The sequence below is a fragment of the Amblyomma americanum genome, chromosome 6 (assembly GCF_052857255.1).
Source record: "Amblyomma americanum isolate KBUSLIRL-KWMA chromosome 6, ASM5285725v1, whole genome shotgun sequence".
Taxonomy (NCBI): domain Eukaryota; kingdom Metazoa; phylum Arthropoda; class Arachnida; order Ixodida; family Ixodidae; genus Amblyomma; species Amblyomma americanum.
The window spans coordinates 76,930,909-76,956,712 of record NC_135502.1 but is presented as its reverse complement, the minus strand read 5'-3'; the positions used below and the strand labels follow the sequence as shown (position 1 = coordinate 76,956,712).

The 25,804-nt window shown below is 49.1% G+C and overlaps 1 protein-coding gene across 2 annotated transcripts in view; it reads right to left on the bottom strand.

Moving 5' to 3' along the window:
- Positions 1-898: 898 nt before the first annotated feature.
- The window catches only part of LOC144093741 (brain-specific serine protease 4-like), a 43,143-nt gene continuing 18,237 nt past the window's right edge, over positions 899-25,804 (bottom strand). Inside the window, exons 2-9 of one of the 2 annotated variants that reach the window (XM_077627421.1) lie at positions 20,194-20,246; positions 12,144-12,276; positions 11,073-11,319; positions 9,258-9,703; positions 7,305-7,467; positions 4,604-4,884; positions 3,740-3,897; positions 899-1,779 (exon numbers count right to left, since the gene is read on the bottom strand). In XM_077627421.1, coding sequence (XP_077483547.1) covers positions 1,624-1,779; positions 3,740-3,897; positions 4,604-4,884; positions 7,305-7,467; positions 9,258-9,703; positions 11,073-11,319; positions 12,144-12,246 — 1,554 coding nt within the window. In that variant the 5' untranslated portion in view covers positions 12,247-12,276; positions 20,194-20,246 and the 3' untranslated portion in view covers positions 899-1,623. Of the gene's footprint in view, positions 1,780-3,739; positions 3,898-4,603; positions 4,885-7,304; positions 7,468-9,257; positions 9,704-11,072; positions 11,320-12,143; positions 12,277-15,291; positions 15,471-20,193; positions 20,247-25,804 lie in introns of those variants that run through there. The other variant, XM_077627420.1, reaches the window with a different exon arrangement.

The following is a 25,804-nucleotide window of genomic DNA, read 5'->3' as shown; positions in this document are numbered from 1 at the left end:
AATATGCGATCGCCTTCCTCGTGCCCTATTTTATATGAGCAACCAAGCCTAGCGCTCTGTTCATGTTATCATGCGCCCGTCTGAGTGCATGTTTCCGACACGCAGATATGGGTCAATAACTACGGTGGAAAAATAAAATGCAGTTGGAGTAAATCGGCATATCAACATACAGTACCCCATTCACCCCTCTCTCGGCGGATAACAAATCACCATAGAAGAACAATGTAGTTACAGCAGCCTGGAGTTAGAGCGACATTGATATGCAAAAGTCCTCGCGCTTCCGTACGTCGTGTCTGCTCAGGGATGGTTGTTAACACATAGCGCCTTGTATTTACATAGGTCCAGACAAAAATCTTTAGACGTAAACGTTCGGTGCCTGATAAGAACTTCGCCGTAGTGGTCCTGCAAGCGCCCCACTACACAGCGGGCAAACTACCGGCACCCATGCTCCCTTCGCATTGCTGGTACCAGAAAACTCGCGCAGTGACACTTACCGCCCCTCCTATCCTGTCAGCATGCAAACATCTGTGTAACGGAGCTCCCAAGATAAAGATTCCGCTGCGAAACTCCGACACCAACGTCTGGGTGTGCCGTGGACGTGGCATGCACACGACACGTGGCAGAGTGGTGTGTGCCTACCAGGGTCACTACTTTGCCTCCGCTCCCTCACCCCTGCACCGAGGAATGAGAGGCCGTCCAGCAGGACGGATGGCCCACCGCACTGGAACCTCTGCCAACTGGACCCTGGACTAGGAGTCCCCCTTATCCTCTCACACCTCGTGTGAGAGGATAAGGGGGATAAGTGTGTTCCTTCTCCCTAAAACTCTGCATTAATTTCAGTCATATCCAAAACACGACGTTGTGCACTGTAAAAAGACGTGACAAGAACGCGCTGGTATCTAAACGTTTTATTTCACAAATGCATGAAAAGCATGCAACGTTCGTGTAAAATCGCCCACTCTTCCTTCTTTTCCAAAGACGGTCGAGTGGCGGGAGCGATGCGAGGACGCTGCTTGGCCAGCAATTGAAACAGCGTCTCGATTTCTGGGCGCGCTGGGAAATTTCGGGGCTAAAAAGGAGGGGGCGCCGTATCCTGGAAGAGTGACCTTTACACATCGTTGTGCCGAGGAAAAGCGGCTTTGAACACGGGAGCTCGTGGATCGTTTCAGTAAAAAAAAAAAAAATGCGGGAAAAGAAACGGCAACATACGCTCTGAATAAATCCGCCGCTTAAAGCCTAAAAAATGCGAACAACATTAGAAACGGGGAAAAACACTTAAAACAGTTAAAAAGAAAACAACAACGCCAACTTTCCTCGAACACTGCGCGCACGCGGACAAGGAAGTCCCACGAAGATCACACGCGCGATGGGGCAGAAGCGCCTATCGGCTCACCAGCGCCGCACATAGAATGTTTTCGCGCAAAAAAACACGGGCACCGGCGCCGCTGCAACGTCTCCACGTTTGCGACGCGCCGAAAGACAGGTGGCTGTTCCGCAACGCACAGACCGGTCGGTCGTCCTCATCGAAGCTGCACGCACAGCAGCAGCCTTCGCTCGCGACCTGACACGTGCCGCCGCAGAGAAGCCAGCGCGTGTCTTCTTCGGTATTGACTGGGGGTCCTCTCAGTAGATGTTGGACGATATCCAATCGGACGAGCTGCTGACCCTGTGGTAGATGCCGGGCTGGTAGTTCTTGGCGCAGGAGTAGCCCGCCGAAACTATGCCGATAAGGTAGTAAACGCCGTAGTCGTTCAGCATCAGCGGGCCGCCAGAATCGCCCTGCGAAGAGTGGTCCCAGCGGGAAATGCGCGGTTACTTGCTAGTGCTGCAGATAGCTTAGGTTTAGGCAGCTTGCTTTTCCCCACGAAGGGCAAGCAAATGGCGGTACGACCAAAAAACACGGTGGCTTACGGCAGGCTTGTGTTTTCGCGTTGAAAATGTACAGTCTTGGTCAAAAGTCGTAAGGCCACAGCACTCAGCTGCAGCGAAACGTATGTTCCTAGAATGCTCCGTGTAGCGGATCATTCAAAACAGAAGTCAAGCAGGAAGCTTCTCTACGGCAAGAAGAAACCTTCTGCTAGCATTTCAAGGTAGTTCGGTGTTTAATAGCGCCGTAATGGCTGTTATGCGGCTGAAGCAAAAAGTCTTTGGCCGTAAGACTTTTGACAAAGACTGTACGCTCTTTCCCGCTGCACCTATACGGAACTCTGACTAGATTCGGGGGACACTGAACAGCCCGAAGATAGAAACAACTAGGACTGGTGACGTGGGTTTAGTTTCAATTGTGTTTGCGGTGCTTTTTGTAAGACAACATAAATCAGACTGAAAGTGACCATTGATTTCGTGTGTGCAGTATACCGGACTTCTTTTGTTATTTGGCACGCGGGGCTCAACGTCCCGTGGCTGTACATGGGCTTTATAAAGTATGGCGTAGTGGAGGTCTCCGGATTAATTTCGCCGACCTGGAGTTCCTTAGGAAGCACTGCGGGATCCAAGTAATAGCTCTGTAAGAACATAGCATTACCAACCAGTCAGGATTACCTCACCAGCAGTCCACCCCCAGATACTTTCAAAATGTAGATAAAAGTGCCTGATCATAGCTGAATTGAAGGCCGAGATGCTGATGTATTGCTTGACGTAAAGCATATAGAAAGATGTTAGATAACTCCAGTCTTCGTGCTATTCGTTCGCGACTTCATAGCACTCGTATTAGACACAGAAAGCATTTTGCTTAGAGTTAAAAAAAAAAGTAACGGAGCCAGTTTTTCGCTCTACCCTCGTCCCGCCAAAGCTACCTGTCACCTACAGAGGAAATGTTCCACACTCATCTCGCGCATGACCGTTATGCAGAAACTACTGGTGTGGGCTATTACGCTAGTGACCGCTAGTTAGGTAGTAGATGGGAGTGAGGACATACAGTTTGGCGTACGCTGGCCGACCTATCGTTCGTCCGCTTTACTTTCTTTCCTGAAACCAGCCCCCCCCCCCCCCCCCCCCCCCCCACACACACACCAAAAAAAAAAAATAACTGCAACATTCTGGACACTCACAGCCATTCAAAAGAAAAAAAATGAAAACTATCTGACGCCAGAACCCAAATAGCTGCGTCAGACACTGGGCAGCACAGCTGACCCCATCAACCGAGAGGCAGCCGAAGAGCGGCTATCACACGAGCCGCAGCGAGAGCGCCGCATACCGCCAAGTGTGCCGGGAGAACGCGCTGCCGAAAGCGACCCTTGGAGCCCAGTTATTCCCACCGGGCGCCTTTGTTGCGCGAAAAGAAAGGAAACAGCGCTTATATAACCGGGTCGCGTGCCTTTTCTCGCAAGCAGTTATTTCCATCGCGTCGTTTCTCGCCTCGGGCGGTCATTTTTCTTTCGTGGGCGCGCAGAAAATCTCGTACGGCGAAAGAATACTCCGAGCGTTCGCCGGGCCTCCGTTATACAAGTCGCCCACGCCCGGCGACCCCCATAAGCGTTAACGACTGCTCCCGCAGAACAGCAGTGCGGGAGGGTCGACACGACACGGTGGTAAGGATAGCTCTTTCTCGCGGTAGCGCTTTCGACGCCTTCATCGATGCTGCGGCGCGATAGCGAGCGCTCATTTCTGGCGCCCAGCCGAGCGTGACGCGCTGGTTCACGACCGGCGTTGCGCCTGGGCCCGGCAGAGAAGGATGCCGTTGAGAGCCGCGAAAAGCGAGAAGGCTTCGGAGATCGGGGGAAAGGGGAGAAAGGCTCACCTGGCAGGAGTCCTTGCCCCCGCGCTCGTAGCCCGCGCAGAGCATTTCGTCGTGGATCCGGATGTTGATGCCCTGTCGCCGGTGCCAGTTCTCGCACACCTCGTTAGGCAGCACGGGAACGTGCACGTGCTGCAGGACACGCGGCCGGACCTTGGAACCTGCGGAACAGGGCGCGAGTCGTCGCGCTGTCTTCGCTGGTCTCCCACGGGAGTACTACGCGCTGGAACAGTTCGGCCATTATCTCAGACCGTTAAACCGTGCCAGCAGATGGAACCCATTTAGCGTAAAAGGAGGGAGGTTTCAAAGGGTATGACAGGGGAGTTCTTTACTGTGCCATGCTCTAAGCAAGAAGGCAGAACGTGACGAAACTGAACAGAATCCCTCACTTCACCCGAAAACAGAGGGGCGGGTAATAGGAGTCTAATCTACATCCACAATCACTTGAGCATCAGTGAGCACCAGGCCTATGGAGCAGCGTAATGGGCTGATGGAAAGACCGATTATGCAACTGGTTGTAGATATGGATAAACTGTTATTGACCCAGAAAAAAAATTGGTAGAAGCACTGCACCAAGTAACTTCATTACATTTCAACCTCGAAATGCAGCTCATTTGCGGTTTTGATTCAATTCATCCCCGTAAAGTTCCTGGGCCTCCGTCAACTATTCTCGTCCAGCGTTCAAAGCTTCGGGAACCATGAAATGTCAATGACCCCACAGGGCCCATGAGCCTTACATTGAGAACCAGTAGCTTAGCTGAAGCTTCGCCGCCGTCGCCCCCGAAGATCCCTCAAAGGCTATGTCGCAGTAAAAGAAAACGTCGCGAGAAAGCAGTGCGAGCGTGGAACGAGGGAAGGTGTACGTGCCAGGCTCGAGGGCGCCCCAGCCGGCGGCCTCGGCGACGCGGGCCACGTATTGGGTGTCCTTGGGCGGCAGGCAGATGGGCAGCACGTTGGCCCGGTACGTGACCGGCCGGTCCAGGACCAGCACGGCCACGTCGTAGCGGTCCGCCTGCGGGGTGAACCGGAAGTCCGGGTGCACGCGGATCTGCCGCACGCCGAACGTCTCGCTCGGGAGGCTCTCCACATCAGAGTTGAGCACGTAGTCGCCCAGCGTCACGCGAATGCTCGATGGGTTGTACTGGTACCTGCGAACGTGACCAAGGCGAGCTTGTCCATGGCTCTGGTGATAAAATGCAACGGTGGTCCTACAACAGCTGACAGCCACGCTGAAGCCGAACTTTCCACTCGTTTGCGCACATGGGTGCATCGTCTGGAAGCCATTTACAGAAACCGAGTCTTTGTAATGCATACATTTATCGAGTCACAAGAGTGACGAGAGTCACGAGTCACGAGAGCGGCATCAATATTTTTTCAGCAGGAACCAGTGAGAAGATACTTCAGAAAGCATACGTGCTATTGTGTATACCACTAATCAAACACGAACCTAAGCGGACAGGCTCCATTTCCCAGTGGTACTGATGAAGCCCGTGCCGACACTTCCATACCGTATACGTTGTGTTAATTATACATGTGAAAACTTTTGAAGTGGGCGTTACAATGTTACCTTCTTGCCCTCTTATTTCACTCATTGCCCTGAACATATGCTTGACCGTACAACCTTTGGTTTTGGTCATGCGCAGTAGTTCGATTTCGGCAGCTGCGACGATTCTATAGGGTTAGCTCACAATTCGATTACTGTTGAGCACAATAGACAGAAAACGCAATACCATCCGCCCCCTGCCGCTGTACCATAGCCAGCTTGACGTTGCCAGACCGATTATGTTTTCCTCCTGAGCTACCAAAAACCATGAAACAAAGCGCATAGAATGCAAATTGAGTGCACGTGAACGCGCTAATCTCAATAAGTACAATGTTGGCTAGTTGCTCGTTCAAATACATTTCCATTTACAGGCACAATTTCTCGGCATCAGTCGCGCCTGGGCGGCTTCCCATGCGTCTTCTTAGCGAAGTAACAGCCATTGACGCATCTGAAATTAGATTCCTCCCTTCAATGCCTCCTTACTTCAGAGCAGTGTGGAGGGCTCCTCACCTGCGGGAGGCCGTGTAAGGTAAGAAGAGTCCTAAAATCTGGCCCGTAGCACGTGTTTCACGAGTGCACAGATTGTATTAACGACTACTAGCATTAGCTGAAGTGTTATTGCCAGAAATGCTAGAAATAGAGTTGCAGTTACTCGTGTTTCAATAATAAAACTTCAAACAATTTTGAGCGTTCTCTCAATCACATCATACGGAGTATCATGTCCATCACTATCGTCGGAGGCCTGATGCAGCAATAACAGTCTTCAGATTGAAAGCTAGTTGTCCCTCTAGTACTAAAGCACTGAAATCATTTAAGCTGTACAATAAACTGAACAGTTCTTCCATTGGCCGAGACAGCCGCCTACGTAGCGCAACGTGCTTGGTGCTCTTGCCACCGTTAATTTTATTGTCTTATCAGGGAATCGCTAATGCGATAAGGAACTCATCCACTTCAAGGAGTGCACTGCTGCCGAGGCACGCAAAGTGTATAAATTTATCCAATGCAATTCTTCTGCAGCAGCTACAACAGCTACGGGAAACCGCTTTTGAAGTGAAGTCGCCTGATCTGGCGAATATTTCGCTCAAACAATTTTAATACGAATCTATTTATTAACGTGAATTTTTGAATAATTTATTCCAGCTTATCTGCATTGATTCTTTTTGAGTTTGGCTTTTATGGGGTTTAACGTCCCAAGGCGAATCAGGCTATGAGCGACTCCATAGTGAAGGGCTCCGGATAATTTCGACCACCAGTCGTTATTTAACATGCACCGAAATCGCACAGCACACGCGTCTTCACTATTTCTCCTCAATGGAATCATCTGCTGAACAAAACGTATCTGAACATGCAGAAACAGCCTTTGCCTAAAGAAACCTGGCTTCATAGTTTGAACCTGAGTCGCGTACCTCTCAAGCTATGAATTTCCAAGGTAAGAGAACCATTGTCCTCACCATTGAAGTCCTTTTGACCTTAATGAAAACAGTAAGGGATCCGCTATCCAAGTGAAACCCAATCCGTACAGCCTGATTACTTTGCAAAGGCGATATGTCCTCTAAGCGTATTTGTGAATAACGTCTACCTAACCAGCCGCAGTTAACTAAGCAATTTCCTCTAATTCATCTGTACTGTTTCACTGTACTGTTTCACTAGACATGCCGCTACTGTGAAAACTATGGGAAAAGGCTTCGCATGCCCATGTAGCAACCACGAGGTTCTTCGCATCTAACCCTTTGTTTACCTTTGCGTTTTGTCGATTTCATTCCAAGGCACAGGACAGACAATGGCTTTGAAATTTCCACTTGTGGTGACTTCCCTGCTACGCACCACTGTGTACACAGCAAGACCGCTTCTACTGCGGCCTTAAAAAAACGTGGTAGCTTCACATGCACGTAACTCTCTGCGGTGCAGGAACAGTTGCTCCAACTGCAGTGCATCGTTTACAGGGAAGGAGCAGGAGGCCAAGGAGTGTGTCGGAAGCAAAAAAAAGGAAAAAGAAAAAGAAAAGAACAGCTGACAGAGGCTCACTTGGCGACGCAGTGCCCGGCGGTGACGACGTGCTGTCGAGAGACGAGCGTGCCTCCGCAGCGGCTGCCGGCCACCTGGATGAACGCCTGCCAGGGAAACTGGCCGAACTCGGCCTCTTTTCCGCCCACGATCCGGCTGATGCGACCACCACTGCGACCGCAGTCTGCGCGCGGCACGAACCACATGCGTGAAAGCGCGCTCAGGCTTATCCACATCCGACACGAAAACCACAACAGTAAAATGGTTTGGTATATGGTATGGCTCGGTTTATGGAGATTAGCGTCCCAAAGCGACATGAACTGTACGGGACGCCGCAGTGGAGGGCTCCGGATTAGTTTTGGCCAGCTGAGGATATTTAACGCGCACTGATACCACACAGTGCACGGGCGCCTTGCATTTCACCTCCATCGAAACGAGTCCTTAACATCTCCGTCAACAGTCGAGCGCTCTAAACACTGAGCCACCGTGAAGGGGCACTAGCAAAAAAAAACAAGCACGTGACACTTTTCGGGTGCCATCTCGTATCAGTCTTTTTGAATTTCTGCTGCAGTATCAGCACTTTTAGCGAACGCGGAGTAATGTTAACCACTCTCTAGCAATCCTTTCAGACGCTAAAGACCGAAATTTGTGCTCCAATTTCGTTGCTTCGTTGTCTGGCTGTTGATGAAGGTAGACTGGATCCTTTTACAGATTAATATCGCTTTGCGTAAACTGGGAGGGGGGGGGGGGAGGCGGCATAAAGCTGAGCAACCAGAACCTCACTGTGGCATTGCGTTTCCGGCGTTCACATTTAAGTTTGCTGGTCATAAACTTATCGTTCAATAGGAACATGCTACCTGGCACGCTTCTCAGTCACCATTTCTCTCAAGCGTCATGAGGATACCTGTAGTCGGACACCAGGTAGTCCTTACTGACAACGGGTGTTGACGCAGTAGTCTTCCATTCAGTTACGTTTTCACAGGCATTTTCGGTGTCCTTGTCATTCGTTGCAGCCATTGAAAATATCGCCAGCTCGAACTTTGACGGCCCGCTGCGTTTCATGCAGCTTTGTCAACAGCCCCTTCACTCCAACGGCTACCCTCTAGCCATGGAAAGGTATCGGACGGAGGTGCGGTGGCGTTGTGTTATACGTCGCTAGCAGGCAAATTACACTAAATTACACTTCCTTGGAACCTCGAAAATGATCCTACTTGACATCTAACTCACAGCCACAGTCACCCAGTTCCAATGCTCTCAGACATGCACGCGTCGTATCTACCTTCTACGCTTCCTAGCGGTGCAGGGGGAAAGCGGAATCCATAGTTACCATAGCAGTTTTATAACCACAGACTGCATTCATTCTGACCACTACCATCATCATCAGTAGTGTTAAGTCTTAGTGTAGTTTCCTGCAAAAAAAAAAAAAAGGTTCCTACTATCTCTCTTTACTCGCCCATGTTTCGCGCCAGGCGAAGCAGGCCTTCATAAGTGAAAATCTTCAACCATAATTTCACCTGTTCACTCAAATCTGTCTTCTGCGACTACCCTAATGTTGCCTTTACATGCACGCTGAACTCTATACTAGATCCTCGGTTATCGCTCGTGGGTATGCGTGCGCACTTGACCCTCGACTTATCTGAAATGCCATCTAATCCATGGTCCTCTACTTTCGTATTATCCCAACCTCGTACCCTTTATGACGTAACTTGTAGAGCTTGAAGACACGGACAGAAAGAAGTTCACTCCACCAGCGCCAACTTTCAAATGCGCCCGTGGTGTCTATCCAGTGCTATCTACTTCGTCCTGTACGTGTCTGCAAGCTCTACAAGTTTCCTCACGACGAACCAACTCCTCGACCAATCACCCTTTACTTATACCCTTCGATTTTTGCTTTCGACAGCCGCTGCGATGTCCTCGGTTATCTATCTATTCAGTCTTCACGAGCTCGTGGTCGGCAGCGCGGCCTCCTCTTACAGGGGTCGTTCTTGACGGGGCCGTAGTAGCGCGGCTTGATGACCGCGTCCGACGGCGTGATGCAGCACGAGAGCAGCGGCCCGCAGGACGAGCCCAGCGACCCGCCGGCCATCCAGCAGTGCAGGAAGAACGTGCACCGGGAGCCGCCGAAGCAGGCGTCCGCGCCGCTGCCCGTTCTTCCGGGGCGACCGAAGGGCGGCCGCCGCAGGAACTTGGTGAGGCCGCCCGAAGATGCCGCCGGCTGGTAGGAGGAGGCGGGCCGGGAGGACGCCGACGCAGCGCCGCCACCGCTCTCGGCGGCGACGTCGGTCGTCTCGACGACGCCATGCGTCAGCGGGGCAGCTCCCGGCGGGGATGACTCCGGGGCTGGTCTCGGATGGGCAGCCGCCGCTGCTTCCAGGTGGGGAGCCGGCTTCGCAGCGAAGGGTGGGGTCTCGTACGGTGGCCTGCGCCGTGTCAAGAGCACGCGTGCAGAACACGGATGGAGAATTCATCGCACGCACGATTTCACAGGCAGACCTCAATCCCGCTAGGCGCCGAGGAAACGACGCTTACCCGAAGCGGTGATGCGTCGAGCGAAGAGCTATGGAGCGGGAAAAAACTTGCTTATACAGCGAGAATCGGAAGGTATCCGTTCCCCCTAAGAGCTTCGAGTTTCTTCAGGGAAGCTTTAGTATTTCCGAATAACGGTATGATGGTAGGATTGGTTGAAGACCGAGAGCACCGAAAGTATGCGCGAGTTAAATGGTTTCAGAGAGCATTCCTGAATTGGGAAAAAAAATCATGAAAACCTGCTTCTCATTTGAACCTAGCCAGTCACCGAAGTAGAAAGCAGTTTCAAAACGAGAGTATTCACTTAAAAAAAAAGGTGCTCGCACTGACCCATTTCAGGGCACATTCTCTTATAATTCAGTTGGAAAGTTCGTACCTGTCTGTCACTGCTTTTCATAAAGACACAAAGGTTAAGTTTCAGTTGGAGACTTTTTATAGAGATCCCTTAACCTTGCAGTGAATTCTAAATCACATTCGATAAAGCTTTTACGTTTTATTTTTAGGAAGCTGTACAAGAACACGTGTTTTTGTCTTTTCATTGCCAGAGTACCAACACACAAGCATTACACAAAATTCGCGGGCCACTTTTCGTGCGCTAGTAGAATGCAGTCGACTATCAAGTATGAATATTTCGTTCAGATGCGTCTGGCACGAACGCTGAAATGTGAGAGGCATATTGACTCACGTTGAATTAATGGTGCCTTGTGAAAAAGCTATTTAAAGGGACACTGGGGACGTGGTGATGTTGGATAGTGTTGGCAGGTTACAGCATTCTAATGATAAAGAAGCCACTTCCACTGGAGAGAGCCTTTATGAACTAGAAAGGCCAAAAGTAAATTCTAGTGCGGCTATTTGTGGCCGATTTACCAAGAATATGCTGCGATGCGTCTACACAAGTGTAAGCGTGGATCCCAGATACCAGGCTATGCCAACATACACATCAAATCGGTGATACGGACTCCTTTTCAAAGTGAACGTCAATAATTTGAATCGTGCGGCATAAAAATTTTTAAATAGAATTTTCTAAGCAATATCGTCTATTGCAACCCGATGAACATCTACTCAGAAAGAAATACGGAATAGCTTTAGTAAAAGAAATTGTGCGGAGTGGACATTCTTTAAAAGAGGGACGTCGTTCATTATTGCGAACACGGTGATTAGGCTGAGGCGAAGCGAGACGCCCGTGTCAAGCAACAAAAAAGAGGGGAAAGAGTTCAGTGTTCCTCGTTTCATTTTCACTTCACAAGCTGGAGGAGGACCCACCTGTATGCTGGCGGCCCGTAGGGCCTCCGATACGGTCGCGGTATCGACCGAAGCGGCGGCGACGGGTAGCGTGGCTTGTAATAGTAACGAGTCTTTGGCCGAGGCCGGTACGAGTTGTAGGAGTAAGGGGTCCTTGGGCGATGATACGATCGATGGTGGTGGTATGGCCGCGGAGGAGGCTTTGGCCGCCAGATGGACAGCATGGGGCGATAGGCGAATGGCGCTGAGTTATAAGAGTCTATGTACCCTGGAAAGAGTAAAAGAAACGTCGCCACGTGAACGCACACCACAGCGGTCAGCCGTGAGGGTCACTGTGCACGATAAAGCGCAGTTTTCCCCGCTATCTTTCGAATTTTTGACGAGGCATACCGCATCTAACCTCTTCATTCGCTCGTCCACACGCAGCCGTCTAAAACCAGTAATGGAGAGCGTAATCTGGTCAAATAAATTAATAAGGCATGCCCACAAAACTTCATGGAATAAAATATTCAGACCGCCTTCTTGAATCAAGTCCGAACAACCTTTTTTTTTTTGGTTAGCGTGAGCACTTGCAAGAAATTCTTGAGCGCACTTCACTTACACGAAGCTAGGCAAATTAGCACAAAATACATCCTTGATAACTGGGCAGTGCTATTAGCGTTTCTTCTAGCGCTGTAATCACTGTCCGAAGCAAGCCTATTTTTTTGGTCGGCCCCGTTTTTCTAAAGCAGGGCAATGCCTGCCCCGGTGACTCAACCAGGCAAAATGATCTACTTGGAATGCGCCAACTTTTCCCTGCGCTCGCGATATCATCGCTGCAAATATGCATCATCTCGCAGAATTTGTTTATGATCATAGTAATGGACACATTCGTTGCTGCAAACTTCTGCGAGCAGTGACGTGATAGACAGTTTTAGCTCAAAGGAGGAAGCGACTGTTCTCCGTGTCGATCTTTCACTGACCCTGAACCTTGATTCTGTGACATCGCAGACCCTACTCCGGGCTACGCCTCCGGTATTAGCGACAAAAGCTATAGCTTTATATCTCAGCTACTTAAACCCCAGCGGATGAGACTAGGATGCTCGTACTCACTCGGCGTGCTGTCAACTGCGTTGATGGTGATGTTGATGGTGTAACCCCTGGCTAGGGAGGCAGCGTGGACAATCGTGGTCAAACATAATGCTCGGAGGTTCATCGTGCAACCAGTGGCCGGGCAACAGCAGTCCTGGGACGAATCGTCATGAGCGACACGCGTGGCCCATCGGCGCGCACAGCTCCGCAGCCATCACCGCATCAAACGACAGACGCCGACCAGCATCGACAACACATACAAGTACGCACTTGCGGGTACGTGAGCATCCATACACCAAAGCAGAGGCACCGCCCACGCACTCACCCATGCTCGGCTTCCTTTCTTTTTTTTCTTACACATTTTCGTTCCTAGCTATGCGGACAGAGCGTGACAATATGTGTGTGTGTGAGCACAGACTGGCAGCCACCGGTAACCTCTAAATACAGCCAATTACCCGCTGCGGCGGATTTGAAAGGAGTCGCTTTCAATAGACGCGTATCCCCCCGCCGGGGGCAGGCGATCTACAAACCCGGTGAACCGTTTCAACGGCTCTGTTTTGCGCGCGTATAGTAGTAGAGGACGCGGCGGGAGTTCCGAAAGCGGCACGCTTGTTTGAGCGCGCGGACGCCGGCAGGTCGTTGACTGTCACTTTCAGGCGAGCACGCGGAACCACACCGCGCTGAGCGTGCCCGTTCTCTGCAGGACACGGCGGCGGCGGCGCGACGCAACAAGTTTTAGTAGCGTTTTTTTTTTCCCCGCCGCTGAGCAACGCGCGGGGATGTTCCTGCACGACAGGCGGAATCAGTTCCGCACCCTCGAATCTGCCGCCGGCGCTCAGTGACATGGCTTTTCGACCCCTTACACTGCGGAAATATAAAAATTAGGAAGGAAAACCGAAAGGAATCTCGCAGGAAAACTGCCTGTCATGTCTTCCTGAGTTACGAAAAGAATTTCTTCTTGGTTCGACAGAGCAGGATTTGAGCGACTGGCGTGGTAGAATAGAAAAAAAAAGTAAACGGTCACGCCTGAATAGACGCGGAGAGTTGAACGCCGCCTTCGTAGGCGCCTCGACCACGCATCGGATCGGGAACGGAGCGTCATCGGGTGCGAAGCCCACTCGGAGAGTCATTGCTGCGCCCTTCTTCCTACAAACTTTACCTGGAAAGAAGGTCGCAGAGGTTGCGCGTGTGGTGCCGTTTTTAGACAAGGTTACTCTCTGGAGCCACCGGCGGTATAACGGGACAGCGGCCTGTCCCGGCGAATTCCCCACTCAAGTACTCGGATGAGCCCGCGCAACCACCCTTCCCGTATACAGTGCACACACTTCCTCGAGTAAGTGCTCGTGTTTTTCCTGTCGTGCGCTATGCTGCTGCTGCTGCTGCCCGCGCGAGGCGATAAATATTTGAGGGCGAGTATTTTGTTCGTCTTTGGGCGTTGGTAATCAGCGCCAGTTCTCGTTCACACATTGGCGACGAGGAAGGGGAGTGCCACCAACGAATCGATGCGAAGCTGGTGCTCTATCGAGAGGCGTCCGTGCGGTCGGAGATTAGCGGGTCGCCCGAGACAAATGGACGAGCCGCCACTGGATCGGCTCGGAATAATGCCGTTCCATCACGCTGGTGAAACAAAGGCTGACGCTTGACCGTCGCAGCAACTCATTACTTTCCCTATCGTTGCGAGACCGGTTAGTCTCAGCGCTGACAGCCTAGGAGCTTCGCTATAGAAGGCTAATTAAAGGCGGTGTTGTACTCCGCTAATTAAATACGTGTAATTACTACGAAAGCAGAAAAGAGCGATAGTATCTTCTTCGAGCATGGTGAAAGGAAAGACGGCGCTCTAAGTTATGCCGGTGGGAAGGTGTCAAGAGGCAATATTAAAAGCCAGGAAATGGCACACAAGACGTGTATAACCGATAAGAATACAATTAGGGTACAAGTCCGGTTTATGTATATGCAAGAGAACCGAGAAACGATCTTACTGGCAACCTCTGCAACGCTTTGAAACGTGAAGTGCTGAAAAAAGAAGGCATGCATCTAACGACTGTTCCAGGATTTCGATAGAGATGCTAATTTTTTGGTGAAAAATTACGAAAACTTAATCACAGCATTATGGAATTTTTTATGTTGCGCAGATTCACAACACCAGAATATTTTAGACGCATTCGGAAGTTTTTACTAGGAAAACTGACGTGAAGCGTGCTCTTAATTGTGCTATGTCGTCAAAAATCTTCCACAAAAATTCAGGCTATCGACGAGAAAATGAAAATTTCAGTGGAACGACCATCAGCTTAGCTTGCTTTTAAACTCCGCTCGCTTCATCTAAATCTGCACTCACTGCCGAGATAATTTCTTCCTTACTACGTATCTAGATGCGAGCCTTCACGGACCAGTGAATTGAAAGGGCGGCAGTGCCGATTTTCTCATGCAGTCGCCTCACGACGCGCGGTTGTCAGAAATGACTACAGTATAACTCGTAATTGCTCTGTTTATGCTGAACAAGGATTTTGCACGCTTCGACAAAAATCAATGGGTTAATGATGCAGCCACGCAGGCACTCTAGATCCTGTACTGTCCGAGTTATGACCTTGTATTTTTGCTGGCAAATGTGACACCCCATAGCGTATGCTCTGTTCACAGTCCAAGTAGTGAAAGCTGAAATTGGGAACTTATAAGCCCTGTACGGCTTGTTTTGCAAACCGGTGCATCGTCAACAAACCTGCTTAAATGCCTGCTTCGAATCAGCTTCCCAAAGCGTGTTAAGTTTCCTGGCTTTGCCCAGCCCCTAGAGTCGCAGAACACGGAGAACGCTAGTGGGATCAAACACCTCCCACGCCTTATCAAAAATTAGGAGGCACTTAACGTAATTTAGCAAATGGGGGTATCGCACTCTCGTGTAAGCCCAAGAAGCCTTCATATTTTTCCTACGGAAGGAATGAGGAAACTTCAAACTCCTTCGAATTGCGTACTCCGAATTTCTTTGGCCGCACCTGTGCTATTCGCATAGGCCATAGTTTTGCAGTCAGGCTAATTATGCGATGCCCTCAATATTTGTGATTCGCACTCTGCAAAGAATTTCATCCGGGTGGCCATTCTACGCGCTTTATTACATGACAAACTTGACAGCGGCAGGCTGCAGTAGCAGCGACCAACTCTAATTAGAGGGACTCACCTTGCGCACTCGTAATAGCCAGGGGAGCGGGCATTCGTTCTCACGTCGCAGCGTTTAACCTCGCACCATTCTGCACTACACCCACACCGAAGCCACCACTGACAGCCGCCCACTGAACTGAAGGGGGCGGCGGTTCAGATTTTTTCGACGTAGCCTCCTCCGGACGCGCTGCTATCTGTGTCCGGGTTCTTAGCGTGTTCACGTGACTTCATAGTTCTGGCTGCCTTGTTGTGCGCATGCGCTGCTAAACGTTATCTCGGGGCCTGTTAAACGTTCCGCTGTCGTGGGACCGATAAAACGATACACGCGGTCAGTTGCGCGGAAAGGTTGGAAGTTAAGGTGCAGTTCGTGCCACGTTTGCTGTTAATCGAAAGTTTTGCACGATGCTCACTGAGTTACCGTGTAGCGTGCTGCCTAGACAAATGTAGCCTTTCACTGACTACGGATCTTTAAGGGTCTGCGAGTTTTTCCGTGGTGGAAGGTAGCACACACGAAACGAATGTTGAAATGAAGTGAGTTGCAGTGGAATGCGGCATCCGTGGGGAGATTATTCCACCGTGGTAGAGAGTCATCAGGCAACTGACCTTCATCCGCCACATTGAGCATGCATCGCGCTCAGGGTTACCTAATAAAGTGATTTTAGCATTGAAACGTTGGGCTCCAAAGAGCAGACACTACGGATGAAATGCTGATGGCGAGCTCGGCGTCATATGGAAATCTGCGATTGATGCCCCCCCCCCCCCCCCCCTTCCCCCCCCCTTTCCTTTCATCTTCGAACTCCTGTCTTCATCGCCGATGTATCTATAGAGCTGTGGGTGTAGACAGACGGCTTTCGTAAAATAAAAGCCTAGATAGCGAGTTTCCTGAAATCAAGAACGCGGAAAATTTCGGTAGCATGTTTCCAAATGGTGTCTGCTGAAGCAGACACCATTTGGAAGCATCTGGGACTTTGAAGCGTAGTTTACCGGTACGCCAAGGCGTTTGCCTCCGCTTAAGTATACTCTCAAGCGTAACAAATGGCTCTTCTCCTCGCTCTTTTTGTTTACCTAAATGATTATTTGATTTTTTTTGTCGCCTACTTGAACGCTTGACCCGCAACCGAGAGGGACGCTAGAGACGTTCTTTTTTTTATTTTTTCTTACTGCTTTTCACGCTACCCGCACAAAGCTCGTATCGCACCATCTGCCTCGCACTCGACACTCTGTGTTTCTTTGTCGCTAGGCGAATTTTTCTTGTTTTCTTTCCTTGACGTAGGTGGAAACCGCGCTTTTCTCGCGGTCTGTTGGACGCTGCGCTACGAACAGAACTACGAACTGTAATGGCTGCTTGTCCTGGTACACTGCCTGAATGGTGTTTCAGCTCGTGGCACTGCTGCAGGAGAGGCTCCAGGAAGTTCGCATGGTTTCATGTTTTCTTGCAATATTAACAACTGCAGAGCTCAGAGTAACAGCTGTAATTTACGGAAATAGACAGGTTTCAAGCTGGTGTAGCTTCCTTTTACCTGTTTATAAATATGTTTCTGACATGATTACTTAGAAAACCGGAAATTATGCCAGTTAATTTTCGTTTTGGTCCGCCATCAACGACAGACATGTAGTTAAGGAAGTGCGCTCACTGCTAAAGCAGCTTGTGAGAAGCATGCCACCTTTCAGTTCCCACGCACTGAAAGAGCCGGAGCCTTTCATTTTGCAACAGCCTGAGTTCGATCATTATTGCGCAAATCACAGCATGCAAAGATCTGAAATGGCGTTCACAGCGCGAGGATTAGGGATGCCCTGGTGACAGCAAGGCACACATAAATGCGTGAGCTTTACGAAGTCGCTCCGAGTGAGCGCCTTCTTTTGCAAGGTAGGGGAAAAAAATTTTAATCGAAGATGGCAGCTTGGCTTTGTTTTCTCAAAGAGACGCTGGTTCGATCCGTCCCTAAATGTCTGCAAGGGCAGATGCGGTCTCGCGGTCTGTTCTCTCTTTCTGCGCGTTGCGCGTTGACCTGAGGTTTACTGATACTCATTTTTGCATTCCTGTGGACACTTTCTAGGTTCAGAAGTGTGCTCCACCAGCTGTGCAGCGTCTTCTACGTTCGTTCTCCCATTTAGATGTGAATTCGGAAAAGGAATGCATAGAAGTTAACGAGGAGGCGGTTCCTGTTAGCTAATATTCGAAATCTTTTTTTCCCATTTGTTAGTTTTTAAGCACCAGGAGAACGATGTTCCTCTGGTTGCTACAGTAGCTGCCCACACATCCCAGCTTATTACCATTTCAGTTAATCCAGCTTAGCTATTAAAGTTCGCTGAAAATCTCTTTAACCTCGACAAAAAAAAAAAACGTCTGCAGTTCATGTTTCGAAATCTCAGTGACCCTGTGTGTGACATTCTCCGCGATTGTTATGCCCGGCTTCACTGCAGTTCACGCTTCTCTAATTGCGGAGCAACCAAATTTTAAAGCAGGGAACGTGGTGATACAGCGTCCACTTTCAAGGTTCTAGCATGCGAGTTCAGCGTTTCGTGTTCGTTCGCCTTCAGAGCCGACGACAGTACTGGCTGAGCAAAGTGCGCCGTGAGAAAACCGACTCAAAAAGCCGTGGGACTGCGGTTCCGGCAAATCTGTGCTCAAGCGCTGTCAGATCGGGTAAAGGTAGAAAGCCATCATCATTGCTCTCTGAATAGTTGCAAATAATGTTAGCACATGAGCAGACCAACCCTGTTTCGTCCTCGCCTGCTCATCACCCAACGGCCGGGCAGCCTCGTTGTGAAATTTCCTTTATTTTTTTATCATACACGCAGCTTTAGGCCGCTGTTGCCGACATTTTCAGAAAACAAATTAGGGAGCTTTAGCATACCGGAGACGTACTAGCCGAGACGTATACCGGTTTTATGTACGGGAGCTACGCATTCACAACTTATTGCTGCGTAAAAATTAAACACGAATGGCGTTTGGTATAAAGAAAGTTCCTATATACATTCGGTAATGATTATAATAACCTGGTAGATTTTTATTATAGGTAAGACAAAAAATTTCACGTCGGAAGCGCCGGTTAAGTGAAAAGTAAGCGGAACAGCGCGTAGTGATCTAATATTGCTAGCGCACAGGGCATTGGAAATTCCTGTGAGCAATGCGCTGATGCGCAAACGTGGCTCAGAAACGTTGACAAACAAGCTGAGTTACACCTAAAATCTTGCAAGTTCCTGCTTCTGCGCACTCTGATCGCAGAACAGTGTGCCGTTTACTCCGGACTTGACCTACACTTTACACCCTAGTATGCATGCCCGAATTTAACGCACGTTCAGAGTCACACGACAGGTTTAAGTAGAGAAGCAGTTTAAAGCTCTGAATTGGAGTTACTTTCCTACACCTGATTCTCATATTGTTCGCACTTGCAGGTGCTCCATAATCATGCGAGACTAGGAGTTCAGCATGAATAAAACGAGAAATATAATTCTCACTGGGGTGCCCAAAAAATGGGGAGGACCAGTTCTCTCATTATGAGGCCTGATAACTGGGTTTGCCCCGGGACAAAAATCTTCTGGGAGGAAACGTCCAGAAAGGCCGCATTATGGTCTCGTCTTGTAGAAAACTACACACGTCGGGTAACGGACAGTGAGTTCTTTCGGTGACCTTCGCAATAACTGCACTACGTAGACTCGTACACTTTCATTTGTCTTTGCGGCCAGCTGTACCTACTCAATTTCTGTCTGTGTTCGTGGGGGGGGGGGGGGGGGGGGGGGAAGAATATAAATTTAAAAATGCCACGCTCGACACAACGCACGCGTGTAATGCAGTGCCCCGAACTAGTCCGTAGCTCGTCCGGCCGTGTTCTTCAAGGGAGCAGAGCCGCACTCTTTAAATTTCTCCTTTATTTTTTTTTGTTTCTTTCGCATGCACGCGAAGTTAAGCAAGCCATTGTGGTCTGTGATGCAGAAAGACGGAAACGTGCATCCACAACGGAGTAGGGGGGAAGAGGCGGTCGGGGGCGTGCTTTTTCTGTCGCTGAAACAAGGTCGTTCATCTCAAGCGTGACACCGCCCCCCTTCTTCTGGTTGCTGAACATGCATCCGAAACGTCGCCTCTCCTCGGTGCCCGGAGTGTGCTCGCGCTCCCGCAGTCGGAACGAGAAGACAGCCGCAAGGGGCGCGTAACATTCGTTCTGTTTTCTCTCCGCCGGCGGAGCAGACGAGGGTGCACTACAACCGCCGGTTTTGGTTGCGTTTCGGCTTGTACTTGCTTGCTTGTTGTCATGCGTTACGTCATCAAAATTTGTTCTTTCTATCTGTGCTCGAGGCGGCCGCTTTCTTGCGGTCTCCCGCGCCTTTCTTCGGCTGCTATTCCTGGCGGTCGCGTGATTTAACCAACTGGTGCAAGGAATGCATGAAAGCGCCTCTGAAACGACCTGTTCTGTGCTCCTTATGAGAGCGAAGCGTGTTATTGTTTCCCTTGGAGCGTGCGTTACTCACTAGGTCGTACGCCACTAGTATTGTAGTGTGACTGGCACACGAACCTACAACGCTTCCTTGCATCAGTGAGAAAAAAAAAAGAAACGTGGTCTGCCAGGTAGGGAGGGTGCGGGTGTTCGATATAACGAATCTTCTGAGAAAATTCGCTATACTGAATTAGTTACTAAACAAATTTTTTTCTGTGCTGTAATTTTTTTCTCGCGAACTATTGTTCTAGTAAACATTCTACTTGTTGCAGGCGAGCATTCGGTTTAGAGCAACGCAAGCAAATGAAGGTGCACACTTTGTATTGCATAGAAAACTCATCGGAATGAAAGCGCTCTTTGTCTCTGTTCGTGCGCTCTTTATAACCTAAACTAACACTGAGTACTAGTTTAGGAATTTGTACAGATATACCAGAGTTAGCACTCTAGAAAGCAAGAAAGTAGAAAGTATGCGAGGGTATACTCACGACATTTGCGACGTCTATCCATACCTGGCCACTTCTGTCATCCTTTTATGACCCTGGAAGAAATTAGCAGAACGTGTAAATGTTTGCTCCAGAAAGGTGGGATAGGTTCTCAATTTAGCAATAAATGGTTACGTAAGCATTCATTGTTATTTGCCAACTGTTTGGCTTTATTAAAACCTGACTTATATAGCATACACTTTTTAAGGTTGCGTTAATAATTACACGGAAACGAGGAGAATATAAACCTATACAGTTATTTTTCATATTTCTGCCTTTGTCCTTTTATTATTCTTTTTCCTCGTAGGCTTGCGTGTTGGCTTGAGGTGGTGATATCAATGCAGCCAATACACTCTGTTGGTGAGGGCGGGCGACCAGAGGGACGGGGACACGCTGAGCAGACTGGTTCCGTTCCGAGCCTGGTTCCGGACTTCGCGAGAAAGCCCAAGACCCCTTCGGAACTACCGTAGCCTACACAGACCCCATTTGTTCAGAACTGTCACCAAAGACCCCCGCCACAATTTCGAGGCAACGGTGACATGCGCGTACCGTGAACAGCGACCGTGTTTTGACCGTAAAAAATTCTTTTTTTTTACCGCGCGCGCATTCGAACAAGGAAGCGACATTTCAAAACGAGCAAGTGATTTGTCACAACGTTTACGCAACGACGCAGTGGGTCACGCCACGGGGTACAGCGGGGGAAACGATCAGCAACGTGCTGTGTGAGTTTCCGGAAGTGGGTTGTTTCGCCCAAACAAGGGACGGCCGTTCACAGCAGTCATTCCGGTGCCTGCGCATTCTTTCTTCTTTTTCTCGTCGAAGAAAGAGCGACAGGTGAAAAGACACAAGAAGCCTTCGTGCACAAATATAGCTGACGCTTTTCAGAGTACAGCTCCCCGTCTCCGCCTTTGACTTTCCTGCTCAAGAGTTAATCTTCAGTCTTGCCACATGTAATGCACGTCAGATTTCATATACGTGTCAGCGCCCGTTCCCGGTGCCGGAGTATACCTCGCTCGTATTAGATGAAGCAGCTTTGCGTCGTTTTATTTTTTTTTGTATGCCCGTTTCACTGGGCGTGTAATATTTTATTTTTCAGCGCGCTCCTTCGGGCGGTGATTTCATATTTTACGCGGCAACAATCAACCGCAGCTCACGCACGCGCACACTCTCGCCCGCTTCTTCTTCCGGCTGACCCAGCTCCTGAATGCGGTTGAACCTTTACCGCCGCGCTGCATATTTTCTTTATTTTTTCTTCTTCTCTTCCTTAACCCTCCGCATTTTTCGCCCGGCGCGTCGTGGCGTTTTTTTCTTTTTCGCCAGACGCGAGCGCCAGTCCCGATTCCGCAGTGGTGGTTCACGTCAGCGTCAAACGACCTCGTCACGGCGCCTTAGGCTTTCTCCACCGGAGCCTGCCTTGACGTTAGCGGCGCTCAGCTGACAGCTGATCGAGCGCTGCGGGGAAGCGCTTAGATCACCGGCCGGCGGCGGCGAAGGGAACGAATCTCTCTTCCTCCTGCCAGAGGGACTCCGAAGCTGTTGCCCGAGTGCTGTCTGGGCGCTGCGTACGTATCCACTGCAGGCGGGTTGGGCTGTGTGCTGCACCGTGGATCACATCCAAGCTCTCTCAGTCGTCGAGGTTGCTTTGATATTTGGGTCGCCTGACGGTCCGGGGCGTCGGCCGCTGACTGCGGACGGCCAGCAAGAAGGGGCCCATCTTAGAAATATCTGCAGGCAGAGCCCGCGGAAGAAGACGCCTTTTATTCTGCCTGCGCATGCATTCGCAACTTCCGCTATAATGGAAGGTTGAGTTGAGTTGAGTGGTTCTAAACTATAATGGAAGGTGTCACGTCCTGCGCCGTTACCAGCATGCAGAACTAGACCTCTAAAAGCTTCGTGTTTCTTTACTAGCCGCAGTGCTTAGTGGCTTGGGGCTCGGCTGCTTGAGCCCAAGTACGCGGGTTTGAATACCGGCCGTGGTGGCCGCATTTCGATGGAGGTGAAAAGTGAAGACACCCGTGTGCTGTGCGATTTGAGTACGCGCCAAAGAATCTCGTCTGGTTGAAATTAATCCAGTGCCCTCCACTAAACGGCGGCTCTGCTAGCCAATCCCATGCGCAGCTCCGAAACGTTAAACCTCGCATATGCCGTAGCATGCCACTATAATTTTCCTCTTATTTTACGCAAAGCAATGCAAGCAGCATATTCGTGTAAACTGGCATTAGTGTTCGCAGTTTTTGTTGCTAAGACGAGCATCCCAGTTGTGAAAGTTACATTATCTGTCGTTAGCTGCAAGCTCACTCAATGAGCTGTCGTAGGTTTTGTTGAATCTTTACTGTTAAAGCATGTTCAAGTCTTGTCTTTGAGCGGTAAATCTCCCAATAGCGTTCCATAGAAATAAATACATAAATAAACAGTCACACGCATGTCAGTCGGTTCGTACGCAAACATTAGCACACGTTGGGCACCGTGCCAGTATAACGGAACGCTCCAGCTTTTTCTTTTTACCGTGCGCTTTCTAGCCTCATAACATATGTTTACTTTCGTACCTTTCAGTGTAAAGGTCACGGTACTCAAGAAAAGGAACGACGCATTTCAGCTCAGCTATAAGTGACTGCACGCCGACCTGCCCCCGGAAATGCTTCCTCGGGTAGGCTATACGGGATAACGCAACAAAACGGCAGCCTCGGTCACGAATTGTAGCCTGCTGCGATCGGAGAAACACGGGCACGCGGTGACAATAAGCGGAAGAAGCGAAAGCAAACCTGATTTGCACATTAAGCGGCTTCGAGACAGGCAGCATCTTAGACGTCCTTCCTGCGCGAGTTACGGGCCGTCCCTTGTCTGACACGCTGACGTCTCGGCGCGTTGGATGAGAGCACGCTCTCTTCGCCTGTGGTACGCGCGGGCTTGGGAAGAACGAAAGCGCACTTTGTTCAATTATAGCCAGGCCCACCTATCAGAGGCGGCTGTCGGAAGAAGGACTGGATGAGTGGGTCGCATTAAACGATGAGTGACGTGAATGGTTGTCACGCTACTTCACACTACCGCATCGCAATCACAGGCTCTGCTGCGTATGTGGCGGCTATCACTGGGCCGATGCTGAGTGATGAATCGGCGCGGGCATGGTGTGAATTTATTACTTCGTCTCGCACGACATGAAGCAATTTGTCTTGCGCTGTCAATGTATTACGCGTACTGCTGCCATTCTCTCTTAAGATCGCATGCAATCACTGTTGCCCTCTGGCCCAGCGAGTCATTCATTACGCGCCGAAATCGCACACCCAAGGAGTAATACAGGACAGATAAAATTCATAGAAAACATCTAGAGTCTTGCAGTGCTGTTTATACTCAGTGTCATTATTCTGCAGAACGTGTAAATAAAAAAAATGCTCAGCTCTTGAATCCGCATTTCGTAATCTTGAATGCGCATTTCGTAAATGTAAAAACGTTTAACCGTGTGTGTCCCGCGTGATGACAATTGAAACTCTTATGTTTATAGTTCGCGCGAGCTCTTGTGCCAATGACGGACTTCCCCGTCGGCATCCTTAATAGAAAAACTAGGGAGTACCAACGGCCACGTGCTCAATACGATCGCCGACGTCTCGGTCTGGGAATAGTTCGAACAGATGGTACCCAAAATGACTATGCGCATTGCACACTAAAGTTACGTAGCAGCGTTTGAAGAACTTGATTATTTCAACGCCAGACTATGAGTAAAGCCTGCAGTAGGGACAAAGGTTTTGTGCTCATGAAGAGGTCCTTGAAAATGCGCAGTTCGCAACAGTACTGTTGCATTGAAAAGGCGAAATATGTGTGCTTCTGAAAATCACACGGCCAAAAAGAAAACTAAGTTACAGCCACAATTTAAAAGAAACGGAAAATTTAAAATAGCCATCATATCCTAAAAGCCTGTATTTCGTAGCTTATTTACAATACCTCATGCATTATTTAAAAGGATGCACATTGCTGTTACGCAATAAAAGAACTTGTACAATGAAAACAAGGACATTAATACACCCCTACCAGGTTTAAATGCACTAGGAGTCAAAACTTATTTCCCTTCAAAATTGTCTTAAATGGCATGTATTCGATATGCCATTGTTTGTTTTCAGTAATTAACCCTTAATTTTAACGGTGGGTGCTTCCTGTGTCTAACTTAATATTAAAAACTTTGTGAGCCAAGCCCGTTGCAAAGCTTCCTCTGGGGGATTGCTTGCAGCATTTTGAAACAATATAACTGGCCTTCCGTTAACATACTGCGCTATTTAAACAAAAAATCTGTTCTTAGTGGTCTAAATTTTAATGAAAACATTCATAAGAACGCAAGATTTTCTTCTGAAAAGTATGAAGTTGAGTATGATTAGGTTCTGTACCGGTCCTCTTGATCATCGAAGTGTAGGCTACTGTCGAATAGAAAGGCAATAATTATTCTTCAGCGAGACAGCGTAAGCTGAATTATTTGAAACGAACATTTAACAGTGCTGGCCATGTTTTAGACTTACAAGCTTTATATGTGAAGACCAGCTCCACTGTCTGTGGAGCAAGAAATTTTTGTTCTGTAGCTTGAGAAATACACAATGCCGCCCAAATTTTGCTGCACTCGTCTTCTGGTCTGGTTATATTACACAAGAAGTTCTCTTACACAAGTCCTGCCACACAAATTTTCTCACGCGAGAATTCACTTCAGATAATGTTATTTCTACTAGTGTTCTGGATGAATTTCTTGTCTAAAAGCTGTAAATCACAGATTAACATGGCCCGAAAACCACTGAGAGGGAGTGCCTACATGATATAGCACAACGGAACAATACAAATCAATCGAATAACAGGCAATATACTGTAATAACTTTGTGTGGTTATTCAAACAGACGCAACCTTGGTTTTACGTCGCCGCGGCGGCTCAGTGGTTATGGCGTTCGGCTGCTGACCCGAAGAACGAGGGTTCGATCCCAGCCGCGACGGTCTAATTTCGATGGAGGCGAAATTCTACAGGCTCGTGTGCTGTGCGATGTCAGTGCACGTTAAAGTACCCCAGGTGGTCGAAATTTCTGGAGTCCTTCAGCACGACGTCCCTCAAAGCCTGAGACGCTTTGGGGCGTTAAACCCACATAAACCAAACCAAACCTTAGTTTTCATAACATAAATAGTTCCAACAATGAGCTTTATCGCACAAGATAGTGTAATAGAACTTATCATGAGCACATTTCCGCTCATTCCCGTGCGCATCTCGCTCACTCGCAACGGGAGCAAGATTCTAATTGACGAAAACTTCTGGCACCACAGCATTCTTGCGCGATTCTCTCGCAGGCTTCTCAAGTCAGTCGGCGGGAAGAAAGTGTCCAGGTCGTACCCTCGTGAGGTCAGGTCGTACAGATTTCAGGGTAAGCCCTTACAAAAATTATCTATAGACAGTCTATAGACTTCTTAAAAACTCTTTTGACTTCCTATAGATATTTATTTTTGTTTATTTATAGTCTATAGACTGTATATAGACTGTCTACAGACAAAGGTCTACTAAGTGTATGGCCATAAACCTATAGATTGTCTATGAACTGTCTATAGGATTTGTATTGCCTATAGACTGTTCTCTAGGGATTGTCTATAGAGAGTCTAT